Source organism: Meriones unguiculatus, chromosome 4, assembly GCF_030254825.1.
Source record: "Meriones unguiculatus strain TT.TT164.6M chromosome 4, Bangor_MerUng_6.1, whole genome shotgun sequence".
Taxonomy (NCBI): domain Eukaryota; kingdom Metazoa; phylum Chordata; class Mammalia; order Rodentia; family Muridae; genus Meriones; species Meriones unguiculatus.
In genome coordinates, this window is record NC_083352.1 from 124,643,180 (window position 1) to 124,664,847 (window position 21,668).

Here is a 21,668-nt window from a genome sequence, read left to right on the forward strand (position 1 = left end):
GGAAGCCAAGTTCCCTCCCATGACCTGGGCTGTCAGGGGAGGTGGGAGTTTTATTTCAGTCTCTAGTGGCCTTCCTGCCATGTACAGGCTGTGCTGGGGGCCAGGAGTGAGGGTCCTCTGCTGTATCAGTTCTTCTCTGGTATCCGTGCCACCATTGCGGTCCTGAGAGTAGGCTCTGCTGTGTCCAGGTCACATGGGCTAGAGGAGCAGGTGGAGGATGTGTCTGGGACCATGCTCCACAGCAGTCATTACTCTGTTGTCCACCACACCGCGAGGTCAGGGGTTCTGTCGTGGGACTGTCCCAGGGCTGTCCACCTTGAGGGTTTTCACCCTCTCTCAGCCCTATTCATTCTCACTCAAGTCCCCAAAATGCCTCTGGGCTCCCGAGGGTCCCCTTCCTAGCCACTCCCATTCCTTCAGTGTATTTCCATCTTCCTTCTTGGTCATCCTTGCAGGGCCTGGCCTTTGGAGAGTCAAAGGCCTTTCTCTCTCTCTCTCTTTTTTCTTTCTCTTTTCTCTCACCTGTCCCGCTTTCTGGCTGGGTCTCATTCTAGTCCAGACTAACATGGAACTCACTCTGTAGCCTAGGCTGCCGCAAACACAAGACAATTTCTCTACCCTTGCCTCCAAGTTCTGGGATGATGGGTGTGATGGGTCTTTACTTCCGCAGAACTCAGAAATCTGAAGGGTCATAGGAGAGCTAGAGCTGGGAAGGATGCCCTCATCTAAACATTTCAAAGCAGCTTCCCAACTGGCAGGAAACACAGCAAACTCAGATCCAGACTCCCAGAGGAAACATCTTTATTACAGCTGCGAACTCCGCCAGCACTGCTCCTGATCGTGGGCTTTGGGGTATTAAGCACGCGCAGCCAGGGGCAGGGTGTGGCCCTGTGCAGAGCAGCTACTCAGGAATGGTCAGGTGGATGTAATCCTGTGGACAGAGCAGAGTGTCTCTATGTGCTCCACTTCTCACACAGCGCCCTGACACTCCACAGGCGCCCACACCTGTGACCTGTGAGTGGGATAAGGGCGTAGAGCAGAGGGAAGGGCAGTCTTGGAGTGTTTATGAGGACAGGAACACACTGGATTTTGAGCTCTTTTTGAGGTATAGTGACCAAAGGACAATGAGTGAATGAATGAATGAAAGGATGAGTGAATCGATGAGTGAACAGAAGAATGAACAGATGGATGAACGAATGAGTGAAGAAATGAGCGAACAGATGAGCAACCAGGGCATCCAGGCAGGGATGCGTATGCTGTGCACTGTCCAGCTCCAGGTGGCACTTTTTCTCTAAACCACACTCTGCATGGTGCACTGTGTAGTCATGTCACTCACAACCTGAACAATGGCACAAGTCGGCCTCGAGGCGAGTCAGCAAGTGAGCCTTGCTTTTCACAGGTCTGGTTTTGAGGCAGTGTTTCAGTGGCTGGTGGCTCCGGCTGTGTTCTGGCTCTGTTCATTCAGATCTGTCAGCGGGCCCCACACACCCTGACAGCACCTGACCTGATGGCCCCAAGGCTGGTGGCATTATTTTTAGGGCATCAGCAAACCCTGAGTTACCTGGATGTGTTCCTCCAGGCCTACTCAAGCAACTCTCTTGGGTCTCTCTTGACTCTTTAGGGTCTCTAGGCTGATGTCAGGGATGAAGAGTAGGCTGGGAGTGGGGAGTGGAAGACACTGAGTGCCTGCTGCCCTTCCCGCCTCAGGTTCCTGAAGGCAGGCTTCTGTGATCAGGAATGGGGACAGGAGGCCAGGGCCTAACCTTGGGCCAAAGCCCAAATTCATTCATACATATAGCCTGAACTCACGATCCTCTTACCTCCACCTCCTGAGTACTGGGATTACAAGTATGTGCCAACACTTTGGAAATATTTTCAAGGTGAAAGATAAGAAAATGAGGAGTATGTCTGAGCCCTACCCTTCCTACCAACTCCTTTCTCCATCCTCCAAGATCCCTGTATCTGTCTCTCTGTCCTGTTCCCCCCTCCTGCTCCCCATCTGGAGTTTATCATGGTCATGGTTGGTCTTCAGGAGACATTTTATTCTGGATGATGTGCTCTATTAGCTTGAGATTACATTTCTGCCTTTCAACTTTTCTTCAGCAATTTCCTTCAAATATTTCTTTTATCTTTCTAAAAAATTTCTAATTTATTTTATTTGTATATATGTATATGTTTGCATGTCTGTGTGAGTGTATGCTGTGTGTGCAGGGACCAGAAGAGGGCATCAGATCCTCTGGAGCTGGAGTTGTAGGTGGTTATGAGCCAATAGATGTGGGTGCTGGGAACAGAGCTTGGGTCCTCTAGAAGAGCAGCAACAATATTCACTACTGGGACCTCAGCCCTGGAACTTTCCTTAAATGAACTTTCCACCCTTGGGAAGAAATGGGAGCAGGACAGGCTTGTAAGCAGATCCCCAGGCAGCATCTTAGGGCTCCCCTCCACTTCCTTTCTTTCAGGTTGGCTGTCTGGTCTCCCTACCCAATCCCTGCTTCTCACCCCTGGATGTTTGCAGAAAGCAGGCCCTGGGTCCAACAGCACTGTTTGTGGGTACCGTGAGTACATCCAGGATACCTCAGTTCTAGGGAGATTGTAGATCCTGGCTAAGATCATAGACTTTGAGGTCAGAGCAAGACCCCTGCTTTGTCACACTAGCCTTGCTTTTCTGCTTTTCTGAGCCTCAGGTCTCCTCTCGAAGTGGGGAGATAGCATTAACTTTGTCTGTGTAAGGGGAGGTGTTCCCCATGAGCCCTGTGCTCTGGCTTCCAGAGACACTGATGCCTGTCTCCAAGGCCTTAGTCATCTAGAACGACAGAGCCACATCCAGCATCGTTGTGAGGTAATAGGAGAGGCAGAAGCATTGGAAGCAGCCTCAGCTTCTAACTTCTTTCCTACTTGCTGAGCATCACGGGGAGACCCCTCCCACCGCACCTACCTCAGAGAAGTTCGGTTGGGCATGGCTGAAAGAGATGCCCCTGATGTTGGGCAGTGGGAGGCCATGTTCTCTGAGCCACCCTGCAAGAGGAAGGCAGGAGCTCAGAACCTGGTGGGCAGGGCTGACTGGCAGGTATGCTTGGGAGGTTTCCAGACCCTAGCCAGAGGCTTTCTGTAGCCAGCCCCTTAATCAGGCAGCCCTAAACAGCAAGCAGCCCAGGGAAAGCGGTGGGGGTGGTGTCAACATGATAATGCCATCTACAGATGTGTTGGGCCACATTCATAGCTCCCCTGGGACACATAGGCCCTGTGAGCCACAGGTTAGGTACTCCTGATTGTCTCCTGGTCCCCCCACAATTCGCTTATACTTGTCTTTTAAAGGAACATTAAAAATATATACCCTAGACCTGTGAACACATTCTTAGGAAGGTATCCCTCTCTGTGGTGTTTTAAGGAAGATTCAGTTTGTTGAAGACTGAAGACTTCCTGTGAATCTACTCAGAACACACACCCTACCTAATTCTCACACTGAAACTGAAAAATACTAACATTCTGGTAGAAGTGAAACATCTCGAAAATAGACGAGACAGGAGTCAGAATCAACTGAAAACTTGAAAATGCTAGAAATTTGGCTCTGTTAGACTGTATCAAAGAAGGCAGATATTCACTGATGTGCTTGCTTGCCAAATATCTAAAAACTAAGCCTCAAACCAATCAATCCACAGAGCTGGCCAGTACACAGTTAGTGCTTCTGTGAACTAATCACTGGTCTAGCTGATTTTCAACAAACTGAGTTGTGAAAAACTGAGGGCCTGGCATGACCTTCTCCTGTCCCACCACTTTCTGCTGAGCAGCCGCACCCATCTCCTCCAGCCACTGTGGGCTCCGCGTGATCTGGCATCTTCTTGTTGGCCTAATGCTCACTTGGAAGTTGGGTGGTGGGGGAGGATGGAGGAAGAAGAGCCCACACATTTGTTCTCCTTTTTGTTCTCAGACCTCACTGGGGTCCCAGCCTGAGGGCCCCTCATTCTAGTCTTTCCCATAGGGCTTGCCCATGTCTCCCCACTACTGTTTTAAATATCCCTCCTGGGTTTCCTCACTGGCTCGCACTCTGTCCTCTGGGTAGGGGTGTGGTATGAGCAGCACCCTATGGCAGTGAGCAGGCTCCTGGCCTGGAGTTTAGACCTTGCATGACCATACCAACTTCTGGGCCTGGCCCACTTTCTGGCTTGTCTCTTGCCTCCTGTGGTGTTTTGGAGTGTGTCACACAAGTGAGTGCCTGTGGTGGGCACAGAAAGAGTTGTCTCTATCTCCTCAGCCCCTTGCAGGTGGCATCCTTGCCTGTCTGACCTCTCTGGCTGCCCTGCTGGACCTCCCATTGCCCCCAGCTCTGTGCCCCACCAGTCTCCCTTTTTAAACAGGTTCACTTGCTTCACACCCAGAGCCTTCCCTGGGCATATGGAAGGAAGGAAAGATGGAAGCCTGGCCAGAATTTGAGTCTCTGCCAACTTCTCAAAGTGATTGCTCTCCTCATGTGACTCAGCACAAATGACCCCCAGCTGAGAAAGCAAGGAGTTAAGATCCTAGACTCAGCTCAGCCAGAGATTTGCTGGGTCACCTTGAACAAGTCACCTAACCTCTCTGGATCTGTAGAGTGGGCTCATCTGAAAGATGAAAAGGCTGAGCCAGATAATCTCTCAGGGGTTAGTAGGACTGGACCGTTTAGCTCATATACATACATACATATACATAGGATATATTTATCTCCTATTATTCTATATCACTTGGTGTGAGTCAGTGGACAGATGCTAGGAACACAAGGAGAAGCACAAGGACCCGTGTCCCTGGGAAGCTCACCATGTAGTAGGGCACAGGTACTGGCTGAGTGGTTACTTCCTGGCTCACCTCCCCAGCTGTCTACACTGCTTTGTCTCAGCATCTGGGGAACCCAGGGTAACACAGGGGGTTTTGGAAGATTCTGGATTCCTCATAGCTAGAGGTGGGGGTGCTGTATTGTGACATTCAGCTTTCAGCTTCTCTAGCAGGTACAAATGCCCACTGTACTGATCATGTTTACAGTGCGAACTACCCACTGTGGCTGGCCTGTTGTCCTCAGCCCATCTAGCTTTCCATTTGAGATCGCTGACAGCTGGCCTCATTCTCGCTGAGGCTGAGTGGTTCCTCCTCTGAAGGCCCCTTCATTGTGACTTTACAGCCTCTCTGCAGCCGCTCTTCTGGCCACCTGCCCATATTCTGAGCTTGCATTGGCATTAGCATTAGCAGCCTCTGCAACTTTGTCGGAAAGCTCGGGTGTGTCCTGCCTCCTGCTTTGCCTGGAGGCCAGTCTCCACCCAGGCAGCTGTTTGCAGCCTCCAGGGACAGGCCTGGCACCCCCTCCAGCAATGTACTGTGATATGTGGCCTGGCAGAGAAGTACATCGAGACTCACTGTTGTGATGAGGCAGGAAGTGCCTCTTCAGGACCGCCCAGAGCAAGGACTTCAGGTGCTCTTCCTGCAATGGGAAACAGCAGGCAGCTCAGTTCCTCTAGCTTGGCACATTCCAAGCCAGGCTGAGGAGATGCTGTTATACAGAGGCAGTGCAGAGTCTGGAGAAGTCCTACAGATACCACCTTAAAAAATACCCAAAGTCTTCCTGTGTAGGCTAGGCTGGCTTTGAACTTGCTCTCCTCATGCTTTAGCCTTTCTAGTGCTGGGATTACAGGTGCCACCATTTATATCCTGATGCCACTTTTGAAGGACCTTGGAGCCTTTGGGTCAGATTAGTGAAGGGCCAGGGGAGAAAGAGAGGGGGCCAAAAAGGAAAAACCGCAATAGGCTCCACTTCTGCAGGGCAGCTGGGAAGGGAACAGAAGGGCCTGTGGGAGCCCTGGGCGCAGCTTTGCAGGGACCAACTCTGGGTCAGTGTGAGAGAGAGACTTCTAGGACTGAGAGTTAATGGGACATCTTGAAACAGCCTCTGTCCCTAGAAGTGTGCGAGGTGGTCTTGACCAGACTGCCAACTCAACACAGCAGAAGACTCCTTAGGATCCCTTTTGTTTGCTGGGAGAGGCTATTGCTAGACACAGACTTTTACTTGTCTATAGTGTGGGTGGCTTATGCAGGATACAAATTGTCTGACCATGCGTAGTCATTCCTAGTCTGATGGATGCCACAGAAGAGCTTCCTGACCTGAGAAATGGAATCTTACTGTCCCTGGCCCAGATTCTACACAAGTGAAAATGTTTTGACAAGTACCATAATATTCTGTAGGGCAGGTCTGGGTTGTGGGTCATCTGCCAGGCCTGGGTTCCAGCCCTAGGGAACTCTCTCCCTACAGCATTTCAAAACACCTGACTCTTGTGTGCTCAGCCACCATGACCTCCTGTGAACCTCATCCACTTTCTGCTGGCTACACGCTGCTGAGGGCCCCATTGCCTTCTCTAGTGTTGCTTCTCCTCTGTCTGCACTCTCTCAAGAAGGCTTCCATCTTAGTCTGAGGAAAAGTTGTCCCAGTATGACCACAATACGACCTGCCCTGCCGTCTCTTGATATCTTGCTCTCTGCTGCAGAGCCCTGGCTCTTCCCTGAGCCCTTTGGGACACACTCAGTCTTCTTGGGCCTTTGGTTTATCCCTAGTCCCCCCACTTTTGCTTGGAGTCTTTGCTTAAAGCTTACCTCCACTGGGTGGCAGTGGCTCATGCCTTTAATCCCAGCACTCAGGAGGCAGAAACAGGTGGATATCTGAGTTCAAGGTCAGTCTGTTCTACAGAGTGAATTCCAGGACAGCCAGGGCTACACGGAGACACCCTGTCTCGAGTCCCCTCCCCAAACTCACCTCAATGTATCCCTCAGATTCCTTTAAAATGATTTATTTATTTTATGTACATTGATATTTTGCCTGCATGTATGTCTGCATGAGGGTGTTGGATCCCATGGAACTGGAGTTATAGGCAGTTGTGAGGTGCCATGTGGGTGTTGGGAACTGAACCCTATCTTTGGGAAGAAAAGCCAGTGCTCTTAACCACTGAGCCGTCTCTCCAGCCCCCAGACTCCTTTCTAATGTTGCTGATCCCCACACCAACCCTGCTTCTCACCTCGTGATGCTATCACGTGTCTCCATGCTGTATAATTTGCTTTGCTGAGGTTTATATAGGCTTATTTATGTCTGTCAGCCAAGTGAATTCCCAAAGGGTGCGGACCTTTGTGTTGATACTTGACCCATTTGTGTATCTAAGGAGGGCTAGGTACACAGTAGGTGCTCAATTATTAATATTTTTATATACATGAAAGCATGAAACAGACAAGCCCAGAGCTCCAGATGCTTTACCTTATAGGATTTGGGGGCTCCAAGGTGAGACGGGATTATGGACAGAGCATGACTCAGGTTTTCAACTCTATGTTAGTGACTTGACACCATTTACTCTGTACACAGGGCTGAAGGAAGGGACTCACCTGCTTCTCAATGATGGTGGGATAAGGGCCCAAGGTGACTACAGCGCTGTCAGAGGAAAGAGAGTGGGTCAGTGAGTGAGCTGGGGGCGGGGTCTAAGTGCCTACCCTTCCTAGCCTTCCTCGGGCACAGCATGGGGCTGGTGTCCTTAACTACCCTCTTTCTCCCCACCCACCACTGCCAGTTGTCTTATATTTCCCAATCCAAAACCCGTTACCCGTGTGGCGTAAACTGGAGTTCCAGTTTCTCACTCCTTGAGGAGAATGCAGCCTTGGAGAGGAGTTGCTGTGAGGGATTGAAAGCAGGCAGGGCAGAGTTGGAGTTGTTCCTACTGAGGGGGCGTCTGCCCCAGCCCCAAGTCTAGCTCCAGCTGCATGAACTTGTGTTCTGCCCCATGGTCCTTACCCTGTACCCTTGTCACTGTCTTCCCCACACGGTGCCTATATGGGCATCATCGTGAGAGGGGACACTGAGGGGCTGGCTGCTCCGAGAGGGGCAGGGGAGGCCAGGCCTGAACCTGAGGCAGGCTCCATGTAAAGGCAGCCTTGGTCCTGGAGTCAGCCTTTCCGGAAACTGGTGGGCTCCTTGCCCATGGCCGTGTTGGCACAAACCCAGGGCCTCACACCAGGCAAAGGCTCTCTCTAGCACTGAGCAACAGGCCTGATTTTTTTTTTTTTTTTTAATTTTGAATGGATTCTTGCTATGTTGCTCAAGTTGGTCTCAGGCTTCTGGACTCAGGTGATCCCTCTGCCTCAGCTTCTCAAGTAGCTGGGACTATAGTGTGGACCGTCACAGCTGGCTCCCCTTGATTTTGTGGCGATTTTGTTACACTTTTGTAACTCATATGTACAGGTACAGGGCTTTTTGACACCACTGAGGGATAGCTGACTCTTGGTCATACAATGATGCCATCGAAGATCCAAGGACTCTGCTACATCCTTAGGATGCCGTCCAGCACACCTATGGTAGAGTGACTCTTCTGGCCCCTCATTTGAGGCACTTTCCAATTTTGAGGCCAGGGCATTCAGAATCAAGAATTGGGGGGGGGGTGTTACACTTCCCAGAATTCTCCCCAATGTTTGGGGTTGTCAGGAGCATCTTGGCTCTAAGTTTTCTTCCAGCTTTGTGACACATCCATGTCTAGGGGAGTCCTTTAAAAGTCCTAACTGCACCCTATAGGAGGGTCTGGAGCGGAAACTTCTTCATAGCCTAGGAGGTCCTTGGGGAGCCCCAGGGAGAGAACAGGAGTACAGGAACTAGTGTTACTGTCCTGGCAGGGGACAGCTGCCCACATGTAGACTGCTAGCAGATGGTGGTGGGACTGGTCACAGCTGTCCCATCTCCCTCCCTCAGTCTGCAGGCTGGGAACCAAACCCGTGCAGTTCCACTCACCCAGGCAACTGCACCAGAGGAGGCATTGTTGCTCCCCTGCAGCGTCAGTGAGCCCTGCTGAGTGACAGTGACCCTGAGGCCATCCATGTGGACGGTGGGGGGATCCGGGGTGCTGATGATCAGGCCCAGGCTCCCTCTGGTCAGATTAAATGTCTGAATGAAGTTAAAGTGAAGAAGATAGAGGGAGGGTTAGAAGATGGCTTCTAGTTTGGAAGGGCCTCCCTCTTATGAGGCAGGGGAATGGCTTTCTCTTCTACCTCTACAACATCTTGCTACTGCAGTCTTCTGACTACTTCTTCTTGTTTCACATCCCTGACACTGGAAAGGGGTGCTGTGACGTCTAGGGTCCATAGCAAAACAAGTGGACCATGTCCAGGTCCAGCCTGCCTAGCCCAGGGTACTGGAGGAGGGGCAGGCACCACACCTACCTCTGGCTTGGACTGTGGGTTGCTCAGGGACAGCAGCTCCCAGAGGTCAGTTTCCTAGAAAGGCGAAGATGGAGTCCTTTAGAGCCTGTGGAGTCCTGTGTGTCCTGAGCAAACTGGGGCTCCAGGAGACATGCACTGCCTGTACACAAGTTAGCCTCAGCTCAGGATGAGTCACGTGTCTGGTTGCTTGGAGCTATTTGTCTGGAAAGGTTAACTTTTCGTAATTTTCTCCTAACATTTTGTTGTAATTTTTTTGAGCCAGGGTCTTGTGTATCATGTATCAACCTTGCCTCAAACTCACTATGTAGCTGAACTCTTGATCCTCCCTGCAAGTGCTGGGATTATAGGTGTGCACAGTGCCTGGATGGAAGCCAGGGCTTCATGTAAGTAGGCAAACTCTAGCCACTGAACTGCACCTACAGCTTCTAACTATGAAAAAAGTCTATAAGCACAGTGAAATGGAGAGAGTTTATAGAGGACATTTCATGCTCGACAGATTCTTCCGTTAACAATTTCTGGCTATTGCTTTATCATATTATTGCCCATCCATTTCTGCTCTACTGATTTTCAGGGAGGGGTTGGAAGTGAACCCAGAGCCCCACACATGCTAAGCAAATTTTAGACCTCTGATCTCTAATGGGTTGCTGCTGCTCCATTGTGTTTTGCAAATCACAAATCGTCATATAGAAGATTATGGAAATGTCTGAAGTAAAATTAACCCAATTTCTCTTTCCTTTTCTCTTTGAATCCTACTCTCAGAGGTAACTATCATCTTGAAGTATATTCTGATGGACTTTTTCTGCTCACAGAAGAGTACAGACAGTGGGGAGCATTCTGTCCATACAGTCCTGAATTTTGTTAGTGCCTCTTGATGCCAGGTCCTGTGGAACAACCCTGTTCTTACGAGGCAGTGCATCTTAGTTCACACTGATCGTAGCCTGATTAAGTTTGCTGGTTGCTTAGTGATGGGCCATGAATCAAATTTGATTTTTTTCACTGTGTAGCAAGTGATGCTATAAAGGACACCCTGCAGATATGTTCCTGCTCACCAGTGTAAGAATTTCTTCAGATGCAGGGTTCATTTTTAACCACACCAGAACTGTCACACCTGTGTGGGAAGAGCAGCAGGGGACCCGAGACCTCACCTGTAGCTGACCCCACCTGTGGGCGACCTTGAACAGGTCGCCTCCCCAGGCCGGGAACTCATTTGTGTAACTGTTTTAAACAACCTCCTTTATGTGATGTAAAGTTTCTGGATGTGGCATGTTCCACTTGTGGCATTGTGTGGGCACTAAAAAATGTCCAGATTTTGGAGCCTTTTGGAGATCAGATCTGAATTTTGGTTGCTCAGCCTATATATACATACATATATACTTATATGCATATGCATTTTGCATACATAGCTCACATATGTGAGATTATATAAGTACACCCATATGAACTTTGCATATATAATTTTATATTCATACGTAATATATATAAAATTAAAATGAGATTAGTGTTTTGAAAGAGTAAAAGGGGGAAGTAATGGGAGAGAGAGAGAAAGAGAGAGGGAGAGAGCACCTTCTTAGATCTTTGGATGCTGCAGTCTTGCAGGGGCTGTGTGAGGGGATTACATTTGTACTGAGACTACCAGTGAAGAGAAGAATGTTCCAGGAAGAGAGACCAGTATGTTAAGACACTCAGCTGGGAACCTGTGCAGCCCATGTGGCTAGAACGCAGGGAATAAAGAGACAGAGCTGGACAGAGACCAGAGATCCAACTGCCCAGGCCCACAGGCAGGAGCCTGGCTTTTGCTCTGAGAATACTGAGAAGCTGCTGCGGAGCACATCGGCCTTGCTTATTGCTCCCATCAGCCCTGGGAAGCTTTCGTTCCCCAGGTGTTTCTGTGCGTGCCTCCTCACCACTGCAGGGGTCACCCTCAGGTACGCCTTCCCTAGCAGCAATACCCAGGTGTCCTTCTGGCTGCCCTGACTGCTTTAAGCAAAGCCGCCTAGTTATTTATGGTAAGGATGTAGTGTTAGAACCCAGCCTTTGCCCAGGCCACACACAGTATTGACAGGGCTTCCTCTCACAGACACTGGCAGGCACCTACTGAGACACTGTCTGTGAGTCCTTAGCCAACAGATCAGACTCTCCCAGAATCAGACCCTCTCATCTTGGAAGTGAGAAGTTATTGGTGGCCTCACACCCGACTCTCCACCACCCCCCGCCTCCTGCTTGCTGTGAAACCTCCCCATCCTCAGAAAGATGTGACAACATAGCCCACCTCTGCCAGGAAGGTGCTGAGCCCTTTTTCAGGAATCTGCCAGGTTGTTGCCCATTGTCTGTCTGTCCGTCTATCTGTGGTGTTAATAACTCTTCTAATAAACTCTATACTCCCCAGTAATCCATCTCAGTGCCCCTCTTGAACACCCATCCCCAAACCTATCATTTTATTGCGTAGTTTTCTATCCCTTTATGGAAGTTTGATCTCTTCAAGGTAGGGACCCTGTGTGCACCACAAATAAGAGCCGGTCAGGTTAGGCTGGTCAAGTCCAGAGTAGGGAAGTGACTTTGGCTCTGGGGCCTTGGTTTTTTCATGTAAGAAATGACAGAAACATTCTGTCTCTCCCCACTGTCCATCTCCCAGCACTCACCGAGGAGTCCTGGGGATCCACAAAGATTTCCTGGATGGTGTAGAGACAGGACAGGATGTCATTGTAGGTTTCTAGCCAAAAGGCAAGGTCTGCCATGCTGTCCTCGGTTAATCCTGGGGGAGGCGGGGGAACCACATGCTCTGGCCTTGGGGCCCGCTGGTGTGGGCCACAGGGAGTCACAAGCTTCAGAGAGATGATGAAAGAAAGACATTCAGTGGGAACAGCTCCCCTGGTGGACACCTGGTCACAGCTCACCACACTGACCACAGCAGCTGCAGTTTCGTTTGAACCTACTAACAGCGTCACCAGAAGGGAGCCATCATGGTCACTATCTGACCACTATCTGAGGCCCGGAGAGGTGGTGCCACTCATTCAAATCCCACATGAGAGGAGAGGTAGAGCTGAACCCTGGAGCCTGGCTTTTTTGCCCCCGTCAAGCTCCACTCCATTCTCTGAACGCTGCCCCTCTTGGACCTTCTTGTCCTTCCTACCTTCCATTACAGAGACATCAAGGAGCAGTGGACAGGAGCTGGGCAGCCTTTCTCTGTCCTCAGTTTCCCCATCTGGGAGCTGACTCAACTGCTCTCCCATTGGGTCTTGACTCACTTGCTGGCCTCCCCCTTCTTTTTCCTCTTTCCCCAACCATTCCCTTTTCTCAAACCTCTCTTGCCTGTCTTCCTCTTGCCCCTTTGCTCCATCCTGGGAAACCCTGTTTCTCCTTTTCCTTGCCTGTTCTCTCCCAGCAGGTTCCCTAAGGGCCCATGGCAGCCTAGGGTTGCTCACCTGCAGTCTCATCAGGATGGCTTCCTCTGTGAGCTCTGTGGTGGTCAAATAGTACTGGAAATCATTGGGACCCGAGACGATAGGAGCTATGGTGCAGAAACGAAACCCAACTCAGCCAGAGGAAGAGGTGGGAAGGATGCTGTGGGAGGCAGAGAGAAATCCCTTCTCCTCTGCTCAGCCTTAAGTTCCTTGATGGCTGATCATGAGCCTCTTGGAACAAGGAACATTTATTGCATGACAGCTTTGTGCCTGGCTGTTGGCATTGTTCTAACAGCCCTTATCTGTGGGCCTTCCATTTATCCTGCTTAACAGGTAGGGAAACTGAGGCTCACAGAGGACGTGACATATGAAGCTTACAAACTATATTGCCCCCTCTTTTTCCCCATGAGGAAGTATCCGTCCTATAGGCAGGACTGTCCTGTCTCTGGGCATTTGCTATAGACAGTGCCTGGAGCATGGCAAGGGACAGCTGGCCAGCAGCAACGTACGGAGAGTGATGTGTAGCAGGTCCTCCAGCAGGAAGTTGAGCAGGTCTGTGCTCGCAGGACATACCTAGAGGGAAGGGAAGAGGGGTTTCTGCTGGCCCGAGGCTGAGGTGGAGGGGCTGGGGAAGCCATTCCTTCCCCTGGTGACTCACTATCTTCTGGAGGAGGAAAGGCAGTGATTTCTCCACGGTTTCAGTCACCAGTTTGAGCAGGTGGTTTGGCAACTGGGAGTCTTTTCTAGGGGAGGGATGACAGGCAGGGTTAGCCAGGGACCAAAGGCATGGGCGGGAAAGGGAAAGCTGCACACTGCTGAGGAAAGAAAACTCCTTTAGGCAGGCCAGCAGGAAGGTCCACGTGGTGCCTGCTCCTTCCCTGGCACCCCCACCTCCTCTCCCTTCTCTCTCTCCTGTCCTCCCCCATCCATGTGCTTTCTCTCTGATTTTCTGCAACATCTCCTGATTCGTATTCTCTCTTTCATAAAAGCCTTTGAGATTTTCAAGCAGGAAGTGGTCCCAGTGTCAGTGGAGAGGTCATGTCCAGCTTTCTGGAGGTTTTGTGTTGTATAGACAGAAGAAGGATCTGTCCCCGTAGTAACTGTAGCTGACCAGGACCCCCTGTTGGGGAGCAACTAAGCAGAGGTTGAGTATTAACCATGACCTTCAGTGTGGAGGCAGGGGAGGCTGACAGGTGGCATGTACAGGCTGTGGCTTTGAAGGAGAGGTGGTGCCGGCCCTGGATTTCAGAGAAAGACCACTGCAGAAAGGGCCAGGCCAATTCAGGAAGAGCCACCATCTGCCGTGCTCAAGGGGGGCTCAGAAGGCACTCACCGGTTCAGGACCTTAATGTGCAGGCTCCCAGGCGGTGTGTGGCACTCCTCGAAAGCCACCTGGGTCTTGTTCCCTATCTGTTCTAGCCGTACTCCAATGCGTATGTTCTTGATGGCTTCTAGCCACAGGATCCTGTAGGGACAGTATGTCTGGGCAGGCTCTCAGCCAGAGTCCAAGGTTGAGACCAGAAGTCACGAACAGGTTGTTTGTTGCTGCTGCCAGCAGGCTCACATTAGAAACTAGGAGTGCTCTATAGAATACGGAATCTGCTGACCGACTAGGCAGCCCAGGCCAGGGTCCTCACAGGGCAGCAGACACTTGCACGAGTGTGACCATGAATGGGGCACGTGCTCTCCCGACTGGGTCATGAGTCTTACTATCACCACACTATCCCAAACAAGGCAATGCTATGTTCCTTAGGGAACAGAGACACATTCTCAGGGCCCCTTGACTCTATCATAGTGTCTCCTTAGGCTTAGAGCTCTCATTCAAGCGCTAAGGGGTCTTCTTAGCTTCTGACATCGGATGAGGTCAGCTGCATTCCAGGTGCAGTGGTCACAGAACGTTCCATTAAGTGATAAGTTACACCAAAAAGTCATATTTACAAGAAAGGCAGGAGCTGGCATTTTCTCAAAGGGCATGTGACCCTCCCTACCTCACAAGCCAACATGGGTCTGTGTCATTGCCTCTGCCAGTGGCCACAGGTACAACACTCACAATTCAGAAGTGTGCAGGTGGACACTTGGCCTACTGCAGTGGGGAACTGGAATTATGCCCCATTAGAGTTTCATGCCCAGGAAATGGACACTCTTGCTTCCGTTGCTCATTCCAGGAGTTCCAGACCCTTCCCAGACTGTCCCATTAGTGCCAGTGTGCCCACATGCACAAATAGCACAGGCGAGGACCCTCATTGCAGACTCACTGTGCAATCCTGGACAGTCCTCTCAACCCATTCTACGTCCCAGTTCCCCTGTAAGTCAGTCTTTGAAACATACCCAAGCAGAGAGGGCTTGCGGTCATTGTGTTAGTCTTGTCTCCTGGCAGCCTGTGGGGGGGAAGTGCCATGGCTATGGGTACTTACTCCAGGAACGAGAGGTACAGTTTGCAGCGCAGTGTGACCTGCAGCAGGCTGTCACTTAGAATTTGCAGGGTGACTTCTGGTCCCTTGGCATCTGTTATGACCAACCTATGGAAGGAATAGGAGTGATGGGTCTGGCTCCGTGAGTGTCTGAAGTAGCTAGAGTGGGAGCTGACAGCAGGAGCAATAGAGAGAGCTTTGGAGCAGCCCATCCTTGCTCACTGGACTGCCAGAGACCACAGAACTCTGCTTCCAGTCTCTATGCCGCGAGGACAGGTCATACCTTTCTCTGGGTCGGCCTCTAACAAACCAGGAGCTGTATCTTAAGTCTGTGCACACATAACCACCTGAATCCAGGTGAAAGTCTTTGGGCCTGAGGCTGTGGCTCAGTGGAAGAAGTCTAGGGAATAAGGCCCTAGGAGCTTTTCAAAAGAAAATCCAACAGGCAAGAGTGGGGAAGGAGGAGTCCTGGCAGACCCATGGTCTCTGCTGAGCACCCTCAAGCACTGTGCTCCCTTCTGAGGCCTCAGGTGTACCCCTCCCCAGGCTCGGAGGGGTCAAGGTTGCACTGTGGAAGCCAGTGTCAGCTGCTGGTTCCCCTGGAGCCACTTGGGCTGGCAGCAGCATATTCTGTCCCAGGGGAAACCAGGCCACCAGCACGGAGTCTTCCAGAGGGGATTTCTTTTCCTGTTTGTTTCAAAACAGGGTCACATACAGCCTGAGCTAGTCTCCAACCTCCAATGTAGCTGAGGACAGAACTTTTGATCCTTTTCTGCAGCCTGGAGGATATTTTTAGGATCAGACCATGTGGTGTTTTTCTTTGACCCTCCCAAACCACGTCCTGGGATAGGGTAGGCTTCTAGCCATGGCATGGTTACCCAGGTGGGGTGGGGGAAATCAGTGGACAGTACCAATACTTGGCATGGCTGGGATGGTATTTGCCCATGCCGCCTCCCAAGCCTCCCTGGGCAGTGCCTCCCCCCACGATAGTTCCCTGACTTCACACTCCATTTCACACCCGCCAGAAAAATCCCTTCTTGAGCTGGGAGTCTCAGGATCTATGGGTCTTTCCTTGCTCATGTTGGGGAGGGACTCACGCATTCCTGGCTGAGCCTTGTCACCTTGAGGGAAACCTGCCACCAACCAAAGCCAGTACCGTTCAGTTAGGCGAGTTCTTATCTGCTAGCAGGCTCCAACCCAGGGCTTTCAGGGCTGGGCAGACAGCATGGTAGGGCATCTGGGAACTGGTTAAGGGACTATAGACCTGACACTAATGCTTGTCATGTGGGAGGTCGGGACAGGTGTGGCCATATTTTCATGGGTTGCATTGTATTCCTGCCTCCAAGTTCAAACTGAAGCCATTCCTGGCCCCCAGTACCCCAAACCTTATTTAGAAAGACACTGGCTGCCGACATGATTAATAAGGGTGAAGTCACACTAGAGTAGCCTAGACTATAAGCCAACATGGCTGTATCCTTAAAGGAAGGGAATTTGGACCAAGGAGGATGTGAGTTGGCGTTATCAAGAGTCTGGTATCAACACCAGTGATTGTTAGTGGATGCCAGGAGCAAGGGCTGAGCCATGCTTCCAGGAAGTAGCTGCAGACTGCTGCCCTAGCCTCCATCTTCCACAGGGCTTTGGACACTTTAGAGTGTCCAAGTTATAGAGTTGGGAAACCTGGATTTTGAGGAAAACTCATGTCATTCAGATGCAGGTGATCGACTGAAACTATTTTGGAAACACTTCAGATTTGTAAAGTGTAGGAGCAGGGATCCACAGAGGGTGCTGTACTGCCAGCCTGCTTTGGTATAGACCCTGCTTCCTTTCTGGAGAGATTTGGAGAGGTCTGGAAAGATAGCCACACAGGAGGACACCTGCTACATACATCTGAGCTGGGGAGAACTGTGGACCCTAAGTTGCTTGCCCACCTCTGCTCTACTTGACAGGGAAAGGCCTCCTGAGGGAGAAGGGAGGCAGAGGCTGCATTGCCGGCCACTCACCCGGCTGTCTGCAGTAGCTTCTTCAGCTCAGGCACAGTCTTCCCAGAGAGCAGGTCCCCCACGAGTGACAGGTCCAGCCCACTCTTCTTTTTGACAAAATCATTTTTGACGAAGGGCAGGTTGTCCAGGACGGACACAGCCTCATTTGGGGATCCAGCCACAGTCATCATGATCATACGTGTAATGACCCCATGCTGTGAGAACAGATCTGAAATGTCTGGGGACAGAACATCTCCTCAGGATTCAGACAGCCAATCAGCAGATACCCACCGGCACCTATACTCAGCTAGCAGACAAGATAGCTCTTCAGCCATTGCGAGGAGACCAGAGCTCAGGCATCTCCCAGGTTGGTTCCGAACTCCTGGGCTCAAGCCATTCTCCTGGCTCAGCCTCACCTTGCCACCGAGCTCAGCTGGCAAGTCTTAGTTTTCTGGGCTCAGGGAGCAGTGTGGCTCCTGCTGCCCCAGAGTTGACATGGTAGTCAGGGAAAAAGACAAACTAGTGCTCAGATCAGCAAGTAAAGTAAGTTTTGGAAGTGTGACAAAGAAAATGAAACAGGGTGGTGTTGAAGTGTGACTCCGGTGAGGAGGGTCTGCTCCAGACATGAAGGTCAGAGAGGTCTCCTCTGAGGAGGAGGCATGGGGCAGATATCCCAAGGAAGTGAAAGAATTCATTGTGGAAGGATCCTGGAAGAGTGACAGCATATGCCAAGGCCTTGAGATTATGAGTGTGGTGAATTTGCAAAAGAGATCCTTGAGCTAGGACAATAAACACCTCATAGAGAAGAGGCAGAGAGAACAGCACACAGACAGACAGACACACAGACAGGTTAGCACGTGCTGTGTCTGGACAAGGCCATTGAAGAGGCTTCATCAGAGGTCTGTGGGAGAAAGGAGAGACCTGACCGCTACAGGGGGATCAGAAGAGGAGAAGAGGCAAGGACTTTGTCTTCCAGGCTGTCAGAGTACACTACATCAAGAAGGAGAGAAGTAGGGGAAGGGCCCACACCAGCCAAGGAAGCAGCCATGACCTCTATGCGGTGGGCAGGGAAGGTGGTGGGGAAGGCCCTAGAGGTATATGGATTTGAATGTCAGGGTGAGGCCTGCTCATGGCAAGTGGGAGGCACAGCAGGCATTAGAGCAGAGGAGGAGCAAGGGCAACCGTGGATGGTTGGCAAGTGGGAGGTCAGAGGAGAGGAAGCCCAGGGCTGTCCACTACTCTGCCTTCTTAGAGGTCATGCTTCTCCAAGCTCGTTCCTCGAGATTCACCTGTTTCCAGCTGGTCCTCGTTAATATAAAGGAAGAAAGGACCATGGGTCTTCCCTTGGGTTTGGGGCAGTTGCCCCCAGCATACCAGCAGTGCCCACAGCAGCAGCATTCTCCCGTTCAGAACCTGTGACCATGAAAGCGAGAGTTTATGTCCTCTCTAAGGCCTGCAGAGGACATAAACCGTGTTTCTGCTCCGCACCCCCTGGAGCCAACTTTTCCTGTCCTGACAGTGCTGCTCTGGACCTGACTCGCTCATGGTGACACCATAAGTGGCAGCACTTGGATCTGACCCCAGCATGACTGGGTGCTAAGAACCTCTCCTCTATTTCACCACATGATGGCGGGGGCACAGCCAACATCTGTAGCAAACACACGCAGGTGCTGTCTTCCTTATCCTTACCACTCCCTGAATGGGACCTTCTGGATCTCTCAGGCCTGTGTCACCAGCTTTCTTCTGAGGATCACTCTTATATGCCCAGCTCTGAAGCAACGGGTGGGCACGTGATGGGAAGGTAAGGCCCCTGGCCAGGGCTTGGCACACTCAGTGAAAGAGTCACTTTTCTTGGCACTGAGTAGCCAGAGGCTTTTGGCCAAAACTGATAGAGCCTGGGACCAAGGTCGGGGTGGGAATGCTGCACGCTCCGAATGCAGAGTGAGCCTCAAGGAGGAAGTGGGCTGGGCCTGAGCCCTTTCCCTCTGTCACATCTCCAGCTTTTGTGAGGGGTATAGAGGCTGCTAATGCAAGATGTGACTGGTATGGAGCCCAAGGGGGTGAGGATGTGATATGATGTTCGTGTGTGTATATGTGGGTGAAGGGCAAAGCTGAAACTGGCAGTGTCTGTGACCACCTTGTCACCACTATTCCCATGTCTTTCCTATGTATGTCAACTAGGCCCTCATCTCATTTCTGCCCAGACATGGTCACCAACGTTGCAGACAGGTCCTGGAACAGTTGCAAGCCATGTTCATTTTCTTCTATGCCTCATTCAGAATATGATAAACCCACCTATGGCTTTGGGGAGATGGTGAAAGTCACTATGGCAACAACTGTGCAGATGTGAGCACAGGGCCTGGTGCACAGCAAGGATTAACAAGCCATTATGATCATTTGCACTCAGTACACAAGCGAGCCAAGACACAGAGGGGTAAGAACCTCCATCAGGGTCATGCAGCATGCCAGGGGAAGCTGGAGTTTCCAGAAAGGGTCCAGAAAGGGCACTGAGATTTGGTGGTTCTGCCACAGCAATTCCAGCCCTGAGCTCTCTGCCACCTACCTGTGCAGAGGCCCTGCATTGTGGGGACCCAGCACCCTTGCTCCTGCTTACATCTGGCTATGTGAACACAGCTCCTTCATTATTGTACGGTGCAGCCATCCCGTGGCAGACAGGACTATCTCCAGCTGGCTTGGGGTTTTCTACAGAATTTTCCCCTTTACAACTCTGCACAAGTAGGGCAGGTTTTAGCTCCACTTTTCTTTTCTTTCTTTCTTTTTTAAACTTAGGGTTTTTTGTTTTGTTTTGTTTTTGAGATTATGACATCATTACATCATTTCTCCCCTACCTTCCCCACCCTTTCCTCTATGAGTTTCAGTTTTCACTTGGAGATTTAGGGCTGGGAGCTGGTGGGCGATGCAGGAAACAGCAGATACCCAGGAAATGCAAGGTTGACCTTAGCTTATCCTGAAGTACTTCTTTCAGCTAACAGCACAAACTGGCAATGAATTTCAATGGGATTTGGTAGAATATATTGGAGAAGACTAAGTTCTTTTTTTAAAAAAAATATTTTTGTTTTTATTTATGTGTATGTGTGTGTGCCTATATCGCAAACCCAGGGCCTCTGGAAGGGCATCTGTGCTCTTTGCCACTGATCCATGTCTCTGAGCTCAAAACTTGGGTCTATTTGAAACACAGTCTTGAGATGTATGGAGTCCAGGCTGATCTTCAACTAGCAATCCTCTTGTCTCAGCCTTCTGAGGGCCTATGATCATAGATGGGTGTTACTAAAGGACAATTTATAAGATATAAATTTTTTCTGTTTGCTGTTTCTGAGACTCAGATTGAAGAGGAATTTTTGCTCTCTGTTGAGGAAGGATACCGAGGCTCTGAGCCCTGCCTGTGGGATTTGGGAATTCTTACCTTTAGGGCCTCCTGTCTCTGGGTCAGAGAGGGCAGTTTCAGGGTCCTGTCAGATGCAGGCCAACACAGAAATAGTTACCCCCCTTTACCTCAGAAAGAACAGAACAGGAGAGGGTGGATGAGGAAGGAGCCTAGAGGAGCAGACAGTGACATGCTGCTGGGTGCTAACCAGTGGTGGTGGTGACTTGCCACAGCCCCATTTTGTCACCATTTTGGGTGAGGGTAGAGTGTTGCCATAGGCTATGGGGAAGGTAGGTGATTGGTCATCTCTAGGATCCCTTTGGTATAACCCACATGGAACAAATGATCTTGGCTTGGGGAGTCCCCAGGCTGATACCCAGCTTTGGACAGAATGTGTCTAGGAGATGGCTTGTAGGATGTAACCAGCTGCTGTGGGTGCCCAAGTTTCTTCCTGTGGAGGCCTGGGAGCATAGGAGAGCTTGAGCCTTAGAGCCATTTCTGTCTGCTACCCTAGGAGGCCCCGGGGGATGATGGCCTGGGGAGCCTTGGTCATAGTCGGGGAAGAGTCTTCACATTGGCCTCTCAAATCTGCTGATGACATGGGCCGGAAGAAACCTCCTTATGGGGTCCAGGTGGCACTGTAGATCAGATGTCTGGCAGAGATGGTGCTCCGACGCTGAGTACTGTCCCTTCCCAGACACTACCCCTGCCTTCCCGTAAGGGCTCTTGTGTGACTGAAGGCAGAGTGTGGAGCACAGTGCAGGCTTAAAGAACAGAGGCCTATTTTCTTGTCCCAGAACCTTGGGGCTTCTGGGAAGTCATGGAGACAAATGGCTGTCATGCGTGTCTGAGTAGGAAAGGCCTTGGTGATAAGGTATTCCCTGAGGTCAGGTAATAAGTGCCTGTGATGCTAAGTGCCATTGCCTGGGTGCCTACCAGGCATCTCATTTAATCTTCACCTCAGCTCTGTGAGGTGAGAATCATTCTCTGCACTTGACAGAGATGACCTAAAGGAAGCCCTGTCCTGATTGTCTCCAGATCCACGGGGTCAGAGAACATTGACCCACCATACCAACAAGATCAACCAAGTGGGTGTCTCCCCACAAAAGGAGGTGATCCCAACCATGGCTGCTATCCTCCTGTCATCATGCAGTTTCCATATGACAAAGACTTGTTTAGGTTGGTTCAGAGGTGTCTGAAACCCCACCCACATGTCTCTGTCCATATCTCAGGCCTGCCAGAGTCAAAGTGACTCCCATGCTGGACAAAACCACCCTGACAACAGGAG

At 50.8% G+C, this 21,668-nt stretch overlaps 1 protein-coding gene across 1 annotated transcript; it reads right to left on the reverse strand.

Annotated features, from left to right (window-relative positions):
* Positions 1-826: 826 nt before the first annotated feature.
* LOC110554539 (uncharacterized) lies at positions 827-18,393 on the reverse strand. Its single transcript, XM_021647207.2, has 15 exons — positions 18,285-18,393; positions 17,017-17,233; positions 15,020-15,124; positions 13,939-14,070; positions 13,264-13,348; positions 13,115-13,178; positions 12,627-12,712; positions 11,844-12,026; positions 9,205-9,258; positions 8,777-8,929; positions 7,602-7,669; positions 7,387-7,432; positions 5,383-5,446; positions 2,936-3,015; positions 827-931 (listed from the first exon to the last, which is right to left on the reverse strand). The coding sequence occupies exons 1-15, from the start codon at positions 18,391-18,393 to the stop codon at positions 902-904; spliced, it is 1,476 nt and encodes a 491-aa protein (XP_021502882.1). The 3' UTR covers positions 827-901.
* Between the last annotated feature and the right edge of the window lie 3,275 nt (positions 18,394-21,668).